General features: G+C 41.2%; 1 protein-coding gene across 2 annotated transcripts; it reads right to left on the bottom strand.

Moving 5' to 3' along the window:
- Positions 1-628: 628 nt before the first annotated feature.
- Positions 629-13,989, bottom strand: ankdd1a (ankyrin repeat and death domain containing 1A). Of its 2 annotated transcripts, none has more exons than XM_041039868.1 (15): positions 13,852-13,989; positions 12,950-13,053; positions 12,021-12,119; positions 10,097-10,195; positions 9,887-9,991; positions 9,061-9,159; positions 7,836-7,934; positions 6,371-6,469; positions 6,165-6,263; positions 5,446-5,544; positions 5,163-5,261; positions 4,640-4,735; positions 4,160-4,361; positions 3,383-3,514; positions 629-3,193 (listed from the first exon to the last, which is right to left on the bottom strand). In XM_041039868.1, exons 1-15 carry the CDS (start codon positions 13,883-13,885, stop codon positions 3,132-3,134), a joined length of 1,527 nt encoding a protein of 508 aa, XP_040895802.1. In that variant the 5' UTR covers positions 13,886-13,989; the 3' UTR covers positions 629-3,131. The 2 variants fall into 2 exon arrangements, with proteins under 2 accessions (XP_040895802.1, XP_040895884.1); XM_041039950.1 differs by having other exon boundaries at positions 3,387-3,514.
- Between the last annotated feature and the right edge of the window lie 22 nt (positions 13,990-14,011).

Raw genomic sequence — 14,011 nt, 5'->3', positions numbered from 1 at the left:
TGTTCTTGATTCAGATTCTTCAGATTCTATAAACCACTAATGATCATGTGCATTCACGCTGAAAATCAGCAGTTAACTGGTATAAGACAACACAGTGCAGTACTATACAACCTTTGCATTTGACATCTACTGTAAATTGTTACAAAAACTGGTGTTGTTACTTTGTGAAAATACTTTGCAAGAAATAATATGGATTCACTTCATGCAAAAATAGCAATTATTTTATACAGCGTTAACTTTATTTACAACCAGTGGCTCCTCCAAAAAAAAAAAAAAACTGATTCAGTTTGTTTTGGTCAAAGTGAAAACTGAGAATAAATATGAAAGCATTAAATACATGGTGAAGTATTTTTACACAGAAGTCTGATTCATGTACAGATCATTTGAAACTGGTGGAGTGCATCAATCTAGTGGATTCATAAACATGAACAAAGAAGAAATAAAAGAGGACACACATATACACACACACACAGTTCCTTAAGTTCAGTGTTTTATGAGCTGGATTTTTTTTTTGTTCCAGTCACCATTTCTTTATATATCAGTGTGTGTATGTGTGTGTGTATATGTATGAAAATACAGCAAAAGTTTAGATAAACATGTAAAAAAGCTAATCTAATTTTGTGTGTATTTTTCTGCTCAACACATCCATTATAATTAATTAAATAATTTTTGCATTATTAAATCATTGCATGCACAGCTGCAGTGGGCACAGTGGGTTAAAGCTGAGCCAAGACTCAGAACTTCATATTACTAATGCTAACGGATGTTAACAGCAGACAATATGAGTGACAGAGTCCACGCTGAGCAGTACTTTACTTTCCAAAACTGTGCTTTAGATAATTGGTTTAAACTGAGGATTTGTTTTAGCCAAACTGATCTGCTTATGTTTCTAGTCCTAATGGAGTGAAGAAGTCTCAATCTCTTTAAACAATTATATCCTGAAGTGAAATACTACATTATCAGATTATAAAAAGAACCCCCACCCCAACCCGGACCGAACAAACAAGGCCTTGGTTTGATCTGTTGACATGAGCACTGTGAAACCTGAACCTTTCGTGCTGAAGTTGTTTTGTGGTTGAGTTTGACAGATCATTTACTTTTGTCATCACCATATAAATAGACAAAGACATTTATGATTATAAGACATAATTAACCCTTTCATGCATTGTGGTCACTACAGTGGACAGCTATTCAAAAGCTGTTCTCTTGTATATGCATGGGCGTTATTGTTATAGTTTCATATCAGCCAACACGGTGGATGCTTGTGCACCAAAGCAAAAAATGCCAACAGATGCCATGATGCTTCTTGCACACAAAAAATAAGTATGTCTGCATGCAGTGTCTTGTGTGCTGGATGCTTTACCAAAAGAGGGATAAAAACACTGGGAAAAAAATCATAACTGAGGTGCTCATAATTCATGCATGAAAGGGTTAAAGATACTAATGTGTTTTTCCTGGTTTCCAGAGAGCAGGAGGTGCATGAGGCCTTGGTGAATACAGTCATTTAAGACTTGCAGCTGATCCATGGACTGGACCTGAGTGACATTCTTCCCACAAGGCAGGTATGTATGCAAAATTAAGCAGGTGACCACTTAAAAACTAAGCATTCCCTGTCTCATTTCAGGTTTTAAAGGGAAGCAGGAGGACTCAGGCCAAGGCTGTGTTAGTCAGTCATCAGACATCAGGCATCAGATTCTATGTGGACATCTCTAAATATGGATGCAAACCTCACTGTAGCGTGCCACTACATAAGGATACACTATTTTTCTGGAAGTTGTAACACCCCTCCCACTGTCAGGAGGCTGCCCTGGCTGAATGGAGGTGGGGGTGGTTCATCAGCTGATCTAGTTCACCTGGAGCTTGAGTTGGTACAGTCTGTCTCACTCTTCCTACAGCTAACATTCACCTCAAATCCTCCTCTCTTGGTTAGCACCAACAACACCTCCGTAAAACTAACCTGATAGAAGAGTGGGGCCTTTGATGGTCCTTTGGTCAGATCCCTGTCCTGAATGATGTTTTGCTCTAAAACCAGAATGATAAATAGGATCATGTTTCAGGACCAGCACCGGTGCCAAAGAGCCAGTGGGCAGACAGACCTCATCCCTTCTCTAACTGTGTTGAGGCACTTTTTCTGAAAGGCTTCTGATCTACTGTGGCCTGGACTGTACCTCACTTGCACATTACTTCAGACAAAAGTGTCTTGCAGATGAATGAGTTGATGTAGGTGTGGTTCACTGGTTCCATGTATATGACACTGTCAAAATGGCGACATCTTCTGGGCAACTCGTGGTATTACATTGGTATGAACAGATTTTGAGGATCTGTGGTCATGATCAAACAGTCAGAATGCAACTTACAGCTTTCGCTTTTCTAAGTTTTGTTCAATAAATCTTACATTGTATAAAAAACATTTTTTTTGACTGACAACATTTAACCAGGATACTTCTGCTTTGAAAGGTCGACACTGCGTGTTTGTTTTGAGAGTAACATCACTAGATCACTAGATGACCATGGTGATGCTTCAAGTTGAATTATGCTGAAATTTCCTCAGTTAAGCCAAGCTTTCATTTTTTTTTCCATGTTTGTTACATGTGTACTTTGGATGTAAACAAATGTGTAGTAAATATTATGTGGATCAGGATCCACTTCCCATTGACCACATAGCAGGTGACATTCATTAAACACCATTAACACCTGGCCTTATTAAGTTATGGATACCATGACATCATTTATAATTATATGAGGTTGAACGACAAGTAGTCATAATAAGCTGAAATGTTGTGTGTTACAAAGCCCTTTGTGTACAGATGCAGCACAGTGTAAATAATGTCAGCAGGTAAAATCACTGCATGCACTAAAAAAAAAAACAACTTATTTTACATTTTCAGCAGGTGTTTTCCAGGTTTACAACCAACTTTATCCCAAACCCTAAAAGAAAATCAATGCTCTGTGAACCAAGTTCAGAACAATCACAGTGTAGTGTGAATGTGTAAACGGGTCATGCCATACAAAGACAATACAAAGCATTTTTCACTGGCTCAGTTCACAGCATTAACAGTCTAACGGAGATCTGATGTGAACTGAAACCACTGGATTTGTTGTGTTGCCTTCACGGTCACTCACAGTGTCGATCACATTGCGGAGCACATTTTGGGAGAGCTGGGCTCTGCATTTGCCTTCTGCCGGACGCACTCTGGATGGTTAAAACAACACATAAACACAACATCACCTACACACACACCGAAGCCCAGAAGAAAACCAGCACAAAAGATGCTGATTTACAGGGAATTCTTGATATTTGCTTGGAGTAGGCCCAAACATCCTGTCAGTGGCATTAATATGAAACTGATAAATACAGCACAGTGCAGTTTGATGGGCTCACCTGCCAAGTCGGTACGGGAGATCTCCACCAGGCCCTCATAAAGGCCTTTGATGGGGTTCTCCCCGGCCACCACGACCCCATGAAGCCAGATTAACAGCATGCGGTGACCGTGCTCTTTGAAGCTTTTCATACCTACAAGTTCAATTCAGAATTTTAACACTTAGCAGTATCTACTGAAATCACTGACACCTGAGACAAGATGAGTGACAACTGAAAATAACAGCAGTGAAAATAAAAGAGAGAATGAAAGCTACTCTTTACCTGAGAGAGTAAGGTTCAGGGACAGTAAGGAAAACTAAAATGATACAAAGTGATGCTGTAACATCAGACTGCTGCACACTGTTGCATGCTTTTTTGAATAAAAACTGAAAAATAAGTCAGCACCTGCACAATAGGGCTGCAGTTTGTCACCGTTTCACCCACATATGCAAGCAACAGTGTCACCACATAGTTTCACTGGTTGCATACAAGTGATCCATGTCACTGAGTGTGGTAGGCTACCTTATCTTCATTCAACACATCTTTAAACTGAAGTGACTACATTTGTATCTGAAGGAAGTATTTAAAATCAGCAGAGTCGTGTGTGTGTGTGTGTGATTTTCTCCTCTACAGCACACTGTGTCAACCGCTGTGTTTGAAACCTCCTAAGGTTAAGTGAGACCAACCAGTAGGAGTCACTAGTGCAACTAGAACCCTCACTGGCTTCCCACTAACGTCTGCATCTAATGTGTGTGTCCCAGATATCTTATTTGTGTTTCAGAGGTCAGCATAGCTCACCTGTCCACTGTTGTTCTATAGCTCGAATGTGTGCATCGCTGAACTCCCAGTGCTGAGCCAGAATCTTCCACTCCCCGCGACACAGGTGCTTGGTGGCCAGGCTCCACAGGACAGAGCGGAGGTGCTGGGTCTCTGGCAGGTGGTCCTGCTTGAACTTCAGAGGCCTCCCTACCCAGGAGTCCTGCTCGCTGCCCATGTGAGCCTGAAGCCAAAGGTGGGAGCAGTTTTTCATACAGGTATACATATACAGTACATGTGGTACCTGTGCTGCACAAAGCATGTGAAGTTACAAAGAACATGAAATAACTATTGAAATCAGCAAAGCTCTGAATCTTCCTGCAGAGGTCTGGGGTGGCATGAGATACAAATAAAATCAAGCATGTCAACAACCCCGGCGCACAAAAACAAATCCAGATGGCTATGGTTGATTTAATGAGGTTATTCTAGGTGAGCCACTTTCCACATTGATTATACACTTACCTTCTCCCATTTATAAAACCGGTCGGCTTTGATGATCATGTCGACCAGGATGACATGGTTTCCTCTGGCTGCCACCTCCAGGCATGTCTTCCCCTGCTGTGTATGTCATATAACCAGTAAAACACAGCGAATCAGGAGCACATCACTCTGCTACACAACATTCACATATACCAGAAGCACATTTCATCCCAAGATATTATCAGGTAAATATAACCTAACGTGCAAAATTAGAACAGAACAAGCTGATAAGTAGGTCTTCTCCTACCAGCCAAGTTACAGTTTACATCCATGTCCAGATAATATATGTAGTAGTGACTTTGAAAGAATTTAATTAAAGGTAGTAATGTTTTTTGAGGTCAGTGACCTTTGACCACTAAAGCCTATTCACTTCATCATTGAGTCCAACCGGACATTTGTGCCAGATGTAATGAAATACCTCCCGGCATGAGATGGACATGGGGTGACCTTTGACCTTTCTAAAGTTTTATTGTGCAGTTGGGTGAAAGCATGTGCTGTGCGATACCTTATCAGTCATGTTGAGGTTAACACCTGAAATCAGCATCATCTCGGCCAGGTCCTGCCAGCCGTGCTCTGCTGCTATGTGTAAAGCAGTCTGCTGTCTCTGTGAACCACATGACAGAAATCTGTTGGCTGATATCATCTGCACTGTAGCCTTTGCATTCTGAGAACCATCCCTGCGTCAGTGGACTCATTCAGATTAACATGGGCACTCAGACGTCCTGCAGTCCCACATGCTCTCCTCTTCTTAAATATGCACCGGTGCAGCTGTAGAGGGCTGTACTCACACTATCAGTGATGTCCAGGTCACACTCAGCATCTATGAGCAGCCGCACAACCTCTGTGTGGTTGTTGAACACGGCCATGTGGAGCGGTGTGTTGTGTTGCTGTTTTGAAACACAAAGAAAGAAGATGTTAAGAACATTTCATCAGACATGGGACCCCCCACCTTTTCAGCATTTAGAACCCAAACAGAACCATGTAATAAATCCATGTTTATAACACATTATATGACACGTTATGAACAAATTCATTCCCAGAATGCAGGTTTGCTTATGGTTCCCAGAATCTCTAAAAGTAGAATGGGAGACCGAGCCTTTAGCTATCAGGCCCCTCTTCTGTGTCATCTGTTGTAGCTTTCAGCTCATCCATCTTACATCGCTAAGGCTGAAATTACCACTGGAGGCTGTTTTGTTGCCATCTAGTGGTTGCTGTGTGCTCTAAGAGGTGGGTGTGCTCACAAGTACAAAAGACCACACCTGGACAAAGTTACCTGTGATGTTCAGGGTGGTCAGAAGTGTAGCAGCCATGTATTCTAGAATTCAAAAAAAGGTGAGTGTGGGAACGTTTTTCTTCTATAAAAGATTCGAGGTGTTTTCAGAGAACGAGTGCTCCATGGATTTACACATTCTTACATTTTCTGGATAAACTTTCTCAGCAGGAAAAAAAAAAAATCACACATTAAACAAACCCAGAGCACAGTCACATGAAAGCTGACATGACTTACATTATCCACAGCATTGATGTTGATTCCTGCCTCCAGAAGCAAGCTGGCCTCTCTGTCAAACCCATGTTGGGCTACATAATGGAGAGCATTCATATTTTTCTGCAGAAGGAAGAAGATATTAAAGATTATAAAATACTATAATCATTACCCCTAATGCTAATAATAATAATACTCTTGTGTATTATAAATTTTTATAAAAAACATACATTAGTTTGTGAATTGACATTACAACCGTACTCCAGCAGCAGTTTGACACAGTCATAGTGTCCTCCATCAGCTGCCAGGTGCAGTGCTGTGAGACCATCCTAAAACACAACAGGTACGATTCATCACAGTCATACAGCTGTGCATTGTTATCGTTGTTGTTGTTCATAAAACAAGCAAAGATAAAGCAGGAGATCTTCACACGTGAGAAGCAGGAAGCAGCAGCAGAGTGACCAATAAACCAATACAGAGTGGTTTATTTCTATTTTAACGGGTGTTACACAGGAGTATCAGGTTCCAGCCACTCTACTCTTTCTGTGGCATCTTGTTTCTAAAGCAGCCACACAAAAAAAAACTCCCTTCTATTAATAGGCAACTGTTCTGACTCTCATAGTACTGTGAGTCATTTTTCAAATTCAAGAGTTGTGAGGATTTGTTGTTTCAAATTTATGGATATTTCAAGCAAAAACAACAAAACATAATATGTACGTGGGAACAGTCAGTATGTGACGGTAATGGTAATGTAATTAGTCCATTATTTTCCAGTATTTTACATGCTGATCACATAACAGTGTTAAGGTAAAGGTTGATTTCTCCATACAGATGAATTCATTGACAGTTGCTGTTGTTGTTGTTGTCCTTTGTTGGAGGGTTTCAGGCAGCTGGAGAGACTAGAGCTGATACCACAAACATAGCTTTCAGGGCAGGTTATTTTCTTTGAGAGCTTGCTGGAGCCATTAACATCTCCAGAGGAGAGAATTCGTTTGCTTTCTTTAGGGAGAACTGAGCTGTTTGAATCTTGGGATGGAGGAATACTTTTAGTTGAACCTGTGCACCTAGTCTGAATCAACAGGACTGGATATCTGAACTATACTGACTCTAAAGGGGGAAAATACATTTACCTTTATTCATTTGGGAGAAGTAGAGAAGAACACATGATGTACAATCCAAGCCACAATGGATCAGAAGCGTCTCTACTCTCAGCTCATGTTCCGCTTGATACAAGTGCCATTAATTTCGTTGATTTGTCAGACAAGAGTCTGGTTGGTACTTGCACTTCTGACTATCAAACCAATGCTATGTTTGCATGTTTTGCACAAACATTGGCAGGTATTAAACCAAACGCTGAGGGACATTCCAAATATTTCCACTAAACTGATTCATCTGGATTTTCTTTAGTGATGTGATGGATTTTATTCTGATTTCTGACATTTTATAAACTAAGAGATGAATCAATTATTAAAGAAAAGAACTGGGAGACTATTTTTATATTTTCAATGAACTAAAACTGGCCTGTGATGTTCCCAATATATTTAGTATGTATTTATTATTTAGTATATATTTAGTATATGTCATCATTTTTGGTTTTATTATTTTCTCCACTGACACATGTTTCCGTATTTGTGTATTTGAAGGTGCCAAATTACACACCACCTCTAAATAAGTCAAAAACTGCAGTGCACTCACTATGTCCCTCTCATCGATGTCCACTCCGGTCTCCACAATCTTCTGCAGGACCTCGGTGTGCCCATGTTTCGCTGCCAGATGGATGGCTGTGTTCTCTTCCTGGAGTCCAGACATAACAACACATTACAACGCAGTTTCCTTAACATTTAGTTAAAAAAAAAAAAAAAGAAGAAAAACATGGCGGGGGTGTGTTAACACCTTACTGGTCTTTTGGTCTAAGCTAAAAAAGGAGAAGTGGACAGTTTGGACAGTTAAAACTGTTGCTGAGGAGAAAACTGAATTACAAAAGAAAAGCAGACTTTTGAAAAAGGGCATTTTTGAAATAACACTTTATAATAATGACATGACTTTTAAAAGTTTTAGTAAACCATTTCATAAATTACTGTTTAATTTACTTAATTTATTCATATCACGATCTATTTCATAATTGTGTATTTAATGAACATGTAACACTGCAACATAATCCTTCGAAATTTACTAAAATACAAAAAAAACAAAAACAAAAAAAAAACCCTCCTCCTCACTAGCTCTGCAGGAATGTTTATATGGTAGAGAATTCACAGTGACCACTAACTGCAGTGTCCCTCACCTCAGCTGAACACTGAAAGAACCTGTAATGGCAGAGAGGCAGAGGCAGTGTGGCTCAGCTTGACCATGAGATACATTTATCAAATGTAGTCATCTGCTTCAGCTGAGCTGGCGTGGGAAAATATTTACTTATGAGTCAGCTGCTGGACGCAGCAGCATCAGGATGAATGAGCAGACGTTTTTTTCCCCCAGCCCGGTGTCTGCACACAGGATTCAGAGGCAGAACAGATCCTGGTGTGTGTGCTGTTTGTTTGAAAACTCAGCTCGTATTCATTTGGCCAAGGTGTGGTCATGGCAACCTAATGAATAAAGGACTGGAACATAAAATCTGAGCATTTGCTGTGTGAAAACAGCCTCATATTTCACAGCAGCCTGTTGTGTCTGCTTGTTATTTTGAGCACAATAAAAAATTTTTGTGTGTGTGTGTGTGTGTCTTTGTGGGCTTATTATATTCATGGGGTCCAAACGTTTTGTGGGGACCAAAATGCTGGACCCCCCCCCCAAGCTTAAATGGGTATTTGAGGGTGAAGACTTGGTTTTAGGGTTCAGGTTAGACTTACTTCAGGGTCTGGGGTTAGTGTGTGTGTGTGTGTGTGTGTGTGTGTGTGTGTGTGTGTGTGTGTGTGTGTGTGTGTACCTTATCCTTCAAACTATGTGTGCAACCCATTCCAATCAGAAACTCCACCACTTCAAGCTGTCCATGTTCAGCAGCCAGATGAAGAGCTGTCTTCCCTGCCTGGTCAGAGAGATGTCAGGAGTATGTATACTGTGTATACATATACATACACTCAGTTGGTAGCTAGCTACTACAGTTCTGTATAAATCCTCCTTCATGAAGGTTCTAATATTTAGATTTTACTGAAAGGGTGTCAGAGAGGTGTTGTTGTTAGATGGCTGCATTATACAGAGAAGTGTTTATGTAATGTAGTCAAACCCTAACTGTTAGAAATGGACTGAAAAAAAAAACAAGAACTGGACTTTATTTTGTAACCCTGGTAATGTTTAAATGCTATGGATAAGAAAATTGTGGACCAGTATCAGAAGGACTAGGACGGCAGGAGCCTGGAGCAGTAATACCAGTAAAGAGCCTCAACATGAGGACGAATCTGCATGAATGTGTACTGGGCAGATGAACTGAGGTTCAGATGTTTAATGACAAAACAATTCCTCCTAAATAACAACTTAAGTAATAAAGTGCATACATGAAATAACACTAATGTCTCTGTGTCCAGTCTTTAAACGTCAGGATTGGTGGGTTGATCATTGAGGGCCAGTGCAGGCCCTGTTTGTACAGATGTCCGTCTCTCCTACCACACCAGGAAGTATTCTCAGAGGAAAACAGAATGTACAATCACTATAATGGACCTGAAGGCTGGCTCGCCAATCTGCACATAAACACATCCTGCAATAACACACTTCTTTTCATGTGGTAAAATTCACAATTTAGTGTCAAGCAGAGTCACCTTGTCAACTCTGTCCAAACTGATGTCTTCCAGGTCCTCCATGATGAACTCCAATACTCGGATGTGGCCTCGCTGAGCAGCACAGTGAAGCATACTCAGGCCATCCTAACACACACACACACACACACACACACACACACACACACACACACTGTGAGACATCAGTCAGATAATAACCTTACACATCAATGATGAAATGACTTCTCATACTTTGTTTTCACAGTTGAGCTTTGCTCCACAGGACACCAGGATCTGCAGGATCTTCAGGTGACCAAACCAGGACGCCAGAAGCAGAGCGTTCATGCCAAACTGTGGACAAACATTTAGAACAGTTACGTAACAATGAGGCTGACGGTACAAGTTTATACACTGGCTTCAGAATTAGTCTACACTCAACACATAATGATATTTTTAGACATTTTTGCTAATTTATTAAAAATCAATCTGTGGATCCACGTGCGACAAACTGAATTGACTGGGCGTAGTTCAGGCAGGCACACACGTATATATGTATACAAGATCCCACAATTCACACTGCGTGTCTGGACAAAAACGAAACCATAAAGTCCAAGGAACTCTCTGCAGACCTCTGTGACGTAACTGTGGTGAAGCATAGATCAGGACAAAGGTATAAAGCCATTTCTAAAGCTCTGAGTGTTCTCAGGACAACAGTGGCCTCAACTACTGTGAAATGGAAGAAGTCTGGAACCACCAGGACTCTCCATGTAGTTGGTTGTCTTCAGAAGTCCTCTGCAGAGATGGGAGAATCTGCTGGAAGGACTGTAGCGGACATACCTGGCCTCCTAAGGAGGTCATGGTGAGGACATCAGAAGGATTTAAAACATGCTTTATGGGAATAAAACAGGAAGGGGAATGTTGTGTCTGTAAATAATATAATAAAGAGTCAGATCTACACATGGTCTGTATGAAACGAGCCCTGAGATCATATGATTTGGCAAATACATAAATAAAACTGACTTAACTTGACCCAGTGGACACAGAAATCTCCACAGGATAAAAATGAGCCTTTGAGATGTTTCTACACCTTGACTGGAGTCCACCTGTGGTAAATTCAATTGACTGGACATGATTTGGAGAGACACACACCTGCATATTTAACGTCCTGCAGCTGAGGTAACAGTGCAAAAACCAAGAGCTACGAGACAGGAGGGTGTTGAGGCAAGGGATCTGAGCTTTATGGCTGAGTGGACAGACAGAGGCCTTTCTTCAGCGAAAGACACATGAAATCTAAAGGATTCTCAGACTGTGAGAAATAAGATTCTCTGATGAAAGCCAGATCAAACTGTTTGGCCTCAGTTCTGAAGGAAACTAGGCACTGAACTTCACATGCTCATTACCACCCAAACGATGAAGCATGGAGGTGGCAGCATCATGGTGAGGGGACAGGGAGACTGGTCAGGGCTGAGGGAAAGCGGAAAGAAAACCTGGCCCAGAGCACTCAGGACCTTAGACTGGCCAGAAGGTTCACCTCCCAACAGGACAATGACCCTAAACACACAGTCAAGACAACGCAGAAGTGGCTTATGGACAAATGATTTGACCCCAATCAAACATATCTAGAGAGACCCAAAAATCTCTCTAGACCTGGCAGAGCTTGAGAGGAAATCCAGGTGTGCAGAGACTGTCACATCCTACCCAAGAGGACTCAAAGCTGTAATCACCACCAAAGATGCTCCAACTAATCACTGAGTAAAGTGTCTGAATACTTACGTCAATGTGATATTTAAGCTTTACCTTTTTGATAAATTGTCTATACTTTATCCCTGGTGTTTCTGATTTAAGTTTTTAACAGCTTGAGAGTTACCCATGAATTCTACAGATAACTAAGGGACTGGAAGGGGAAAGAAATCAAGGCAGATCCCTCCTGGAGTGAGTGGTGTGACCTGAGGTATGATCCACGCATATAAGGAAACTAAAATGAGAATAATTCTGGCATTTGAAATAATGATTGAATAATGAAACATGTGGAACATCAGGAAATTGTAAAGGGACGCAACAGGTGTTTGGTTAATGTACTGTCCTTAAGTAAGAACGCTAGTATGGAAGTGGAAGGCAGCGTCACTGACACAGGAATAATTCTTAACAGACACACTGACATATCTTATGTACATACAACGTCTCTGTCATCGACTTCAGTGTCATGGTCCAGGAGGAGACGTAGCGCCTGTTCATTCCCAGCTCCTGCTGCCCAGTGCAGTGCTTTCCGGTCTATCTGTACAGAGACAGACAGACAGACAGACAGACAGACACAGCTGAGTGACCCTCACAAAGCGTGAACACCTCATTATCTGAGGAGTTCAAAAACTCTACTAATCACCTGCCTGTTAGCAGGTAACAGCACCTGTTCAGTGACACCCGATTTTCTGCTAGTGTGTTGACAGCATCAGAAGTTTGTGTAAGTCTGAACACAGTATGCTTTTCTGCTTGAAATTTATAAGTTATTTTATAAGTTAATTTATTATAATTCATTTTCTAATTCAGTTAAATTCAATTCACTTTTATTTATATAGCGCCTTCCACATTCAAAATTGCCTCAAAGTTCTTTACAGAGACCCAGAGCCTGATCCCAGAGCAAGCACTTAAGACGACAATATTAATATGCAATTAATATTTAGTTTTATTTTATCTCATTTATTCTATCTCTTTTAGTTGCCTCAACAGTGAGAGAGATTTCAAACCTGTTTATATTTCACAGAACACGCTAACTGAATTACGCCTCTTCGATTAGCATTAAGACTGTATTGGCTTGAGCTTTAAAACCAGACACATAAGCCTTATTTACAGAACTTAATCAAAGCAGACATTTCACAGCAGGACAACCACAAGTGTGTGGTGATGTGTGCCAGTTCCAGAGGTGCCTGCTCTTGAATCTAAGTGAGCACTGATTAACACTGTTAGTTTCACATGTGCTTTTCCTGGTGTGGAAATAAAAAAAAAAAAAAAAGACTGTTGTGAGAAAAAAATTAACTGTTAAATTTGAAAGCAATCACTGGCAAGGCCCAGAAGACTGTCGTGTCCGGGTCTGTCTTTTGGCAGGCTTACTTTATTTTTGGCTTTGAAGTCCACGCCCTTCTTCATCAGTTCCTGCATTTTCCCTGTGTCATTCCTCTTTGCAGCATCGTGGAACTCCTTCTCTGACCAGAGCACTGTCAGGGATGACAGACAGTGAGGTTAATATCAAGGATGACAATCTGTTGGGCACATCTGTGAAAAACCACAACAGAACCTAGTTTGCCTGTTATTTGACATCTAAGACTCGGGCGTTAAACCTATGCATTGGTTGTAGTGGTGTTAAGCACTTAATATAATGGGAATTTAACACTACAAGCTCCTCCACCATGTGGTCTATGACATGCACAAGGAGGTGATGTTAAAATCGGTGAAATCGTCCTTTAAATGGACTGCCTTTCTATAGTGCTTTTCTACTTTAGCCATTCGCACACACACACACCGACGGGCAGTTTGGGGTTTGATATCTTGCTCAAGGACACTAAGACACGCGGACTGGAGGAGCCGGGGATCAAACCAACAACCTTCTGAGACCTTCCAGAGCCACAGTCAGCCTTTTTAGTCATTCACGCAATTCCTCGCGTAGCTGCCACAGTAAGCTGTCTTCAATAGTGAATAGGAGAAATTTGACTAAAACTATGGAAACGCTAAGTTCCTTACCACTGGCTTTTCTTACTTTTTGTCAGGAACAAATTCGACAAAATGACAGTGATTCATTTTTGTAGCAAACAGAAATGTCCTGTTCACAGCATAACGGATACCTATAGATATCTTACAAAGCCCAAGTGAAATACGGTGAAATACAGCCTCCATACTGTTGGGTTGAGTGTGTGCCGTTTGTCCCTGTGTGGTCAACACAGGACATCCTGCTGCTGACACGACAGGTCTCTTCCCACTGGAGCCTGTATTACACTGCTGCTCGGTAAAGTACTCACAGATATCATCCTCCGATACCAGATCGTCCTCCATCTTTGCAGTGTTTTAAAGGCGCCTCTCCCGCCTCACCTCTCTCTCATCGTGCTGCTGTGCTCCGTTTCTCAGCTGATGGAAGGAGACTGGACGTTACGATCAACAGTAACAACCGTCAAGCCGCAC

The sequence above is a fragment of the Toxotes jaculatrix genome, chromosome 1 (assembly GCF_017976425.1).
Source record: "Toxotes jaculatrix isolate fToxJac2 chromosome 1, fToxJac2.pri, whole genome shotgun sequence".
In the NCBI taxonomy this organism is placed as follows: Eukaryota; Metazoa; Chordata; class Actinopteri; family Toxotidae; genus Toxotes; species Toxotes jaculatrix.
Note: the sequence above shows the minus strand (reverse complement) of the source record. Positions and strands in the feature narration are given on the sequence as shown.

Excerpts from the sequence above, each read along its gene's own strand:
- ankdd1a (XM_041039950.1), bottom strand. The coding sequence starts at position 13,885 with ATGGAGGACGATCTGGTATCGGAGGATGATATCT. Across the intron at positions 4,736-5,162 it reads ACCTCAACATGACTGATAAG|CAGGGGAAGACATGCCTGGA; the intron begins GTATCGCACAGC and ends TGACATACACAG. Across the intron at positions 3,515-4,159 it reads TATAGAACAACAGTGGACAG|GTATGAAAAGCTTCAAAGAG; the intron begins GTGAGCTATGCT and ends TTGAACTTGTAG.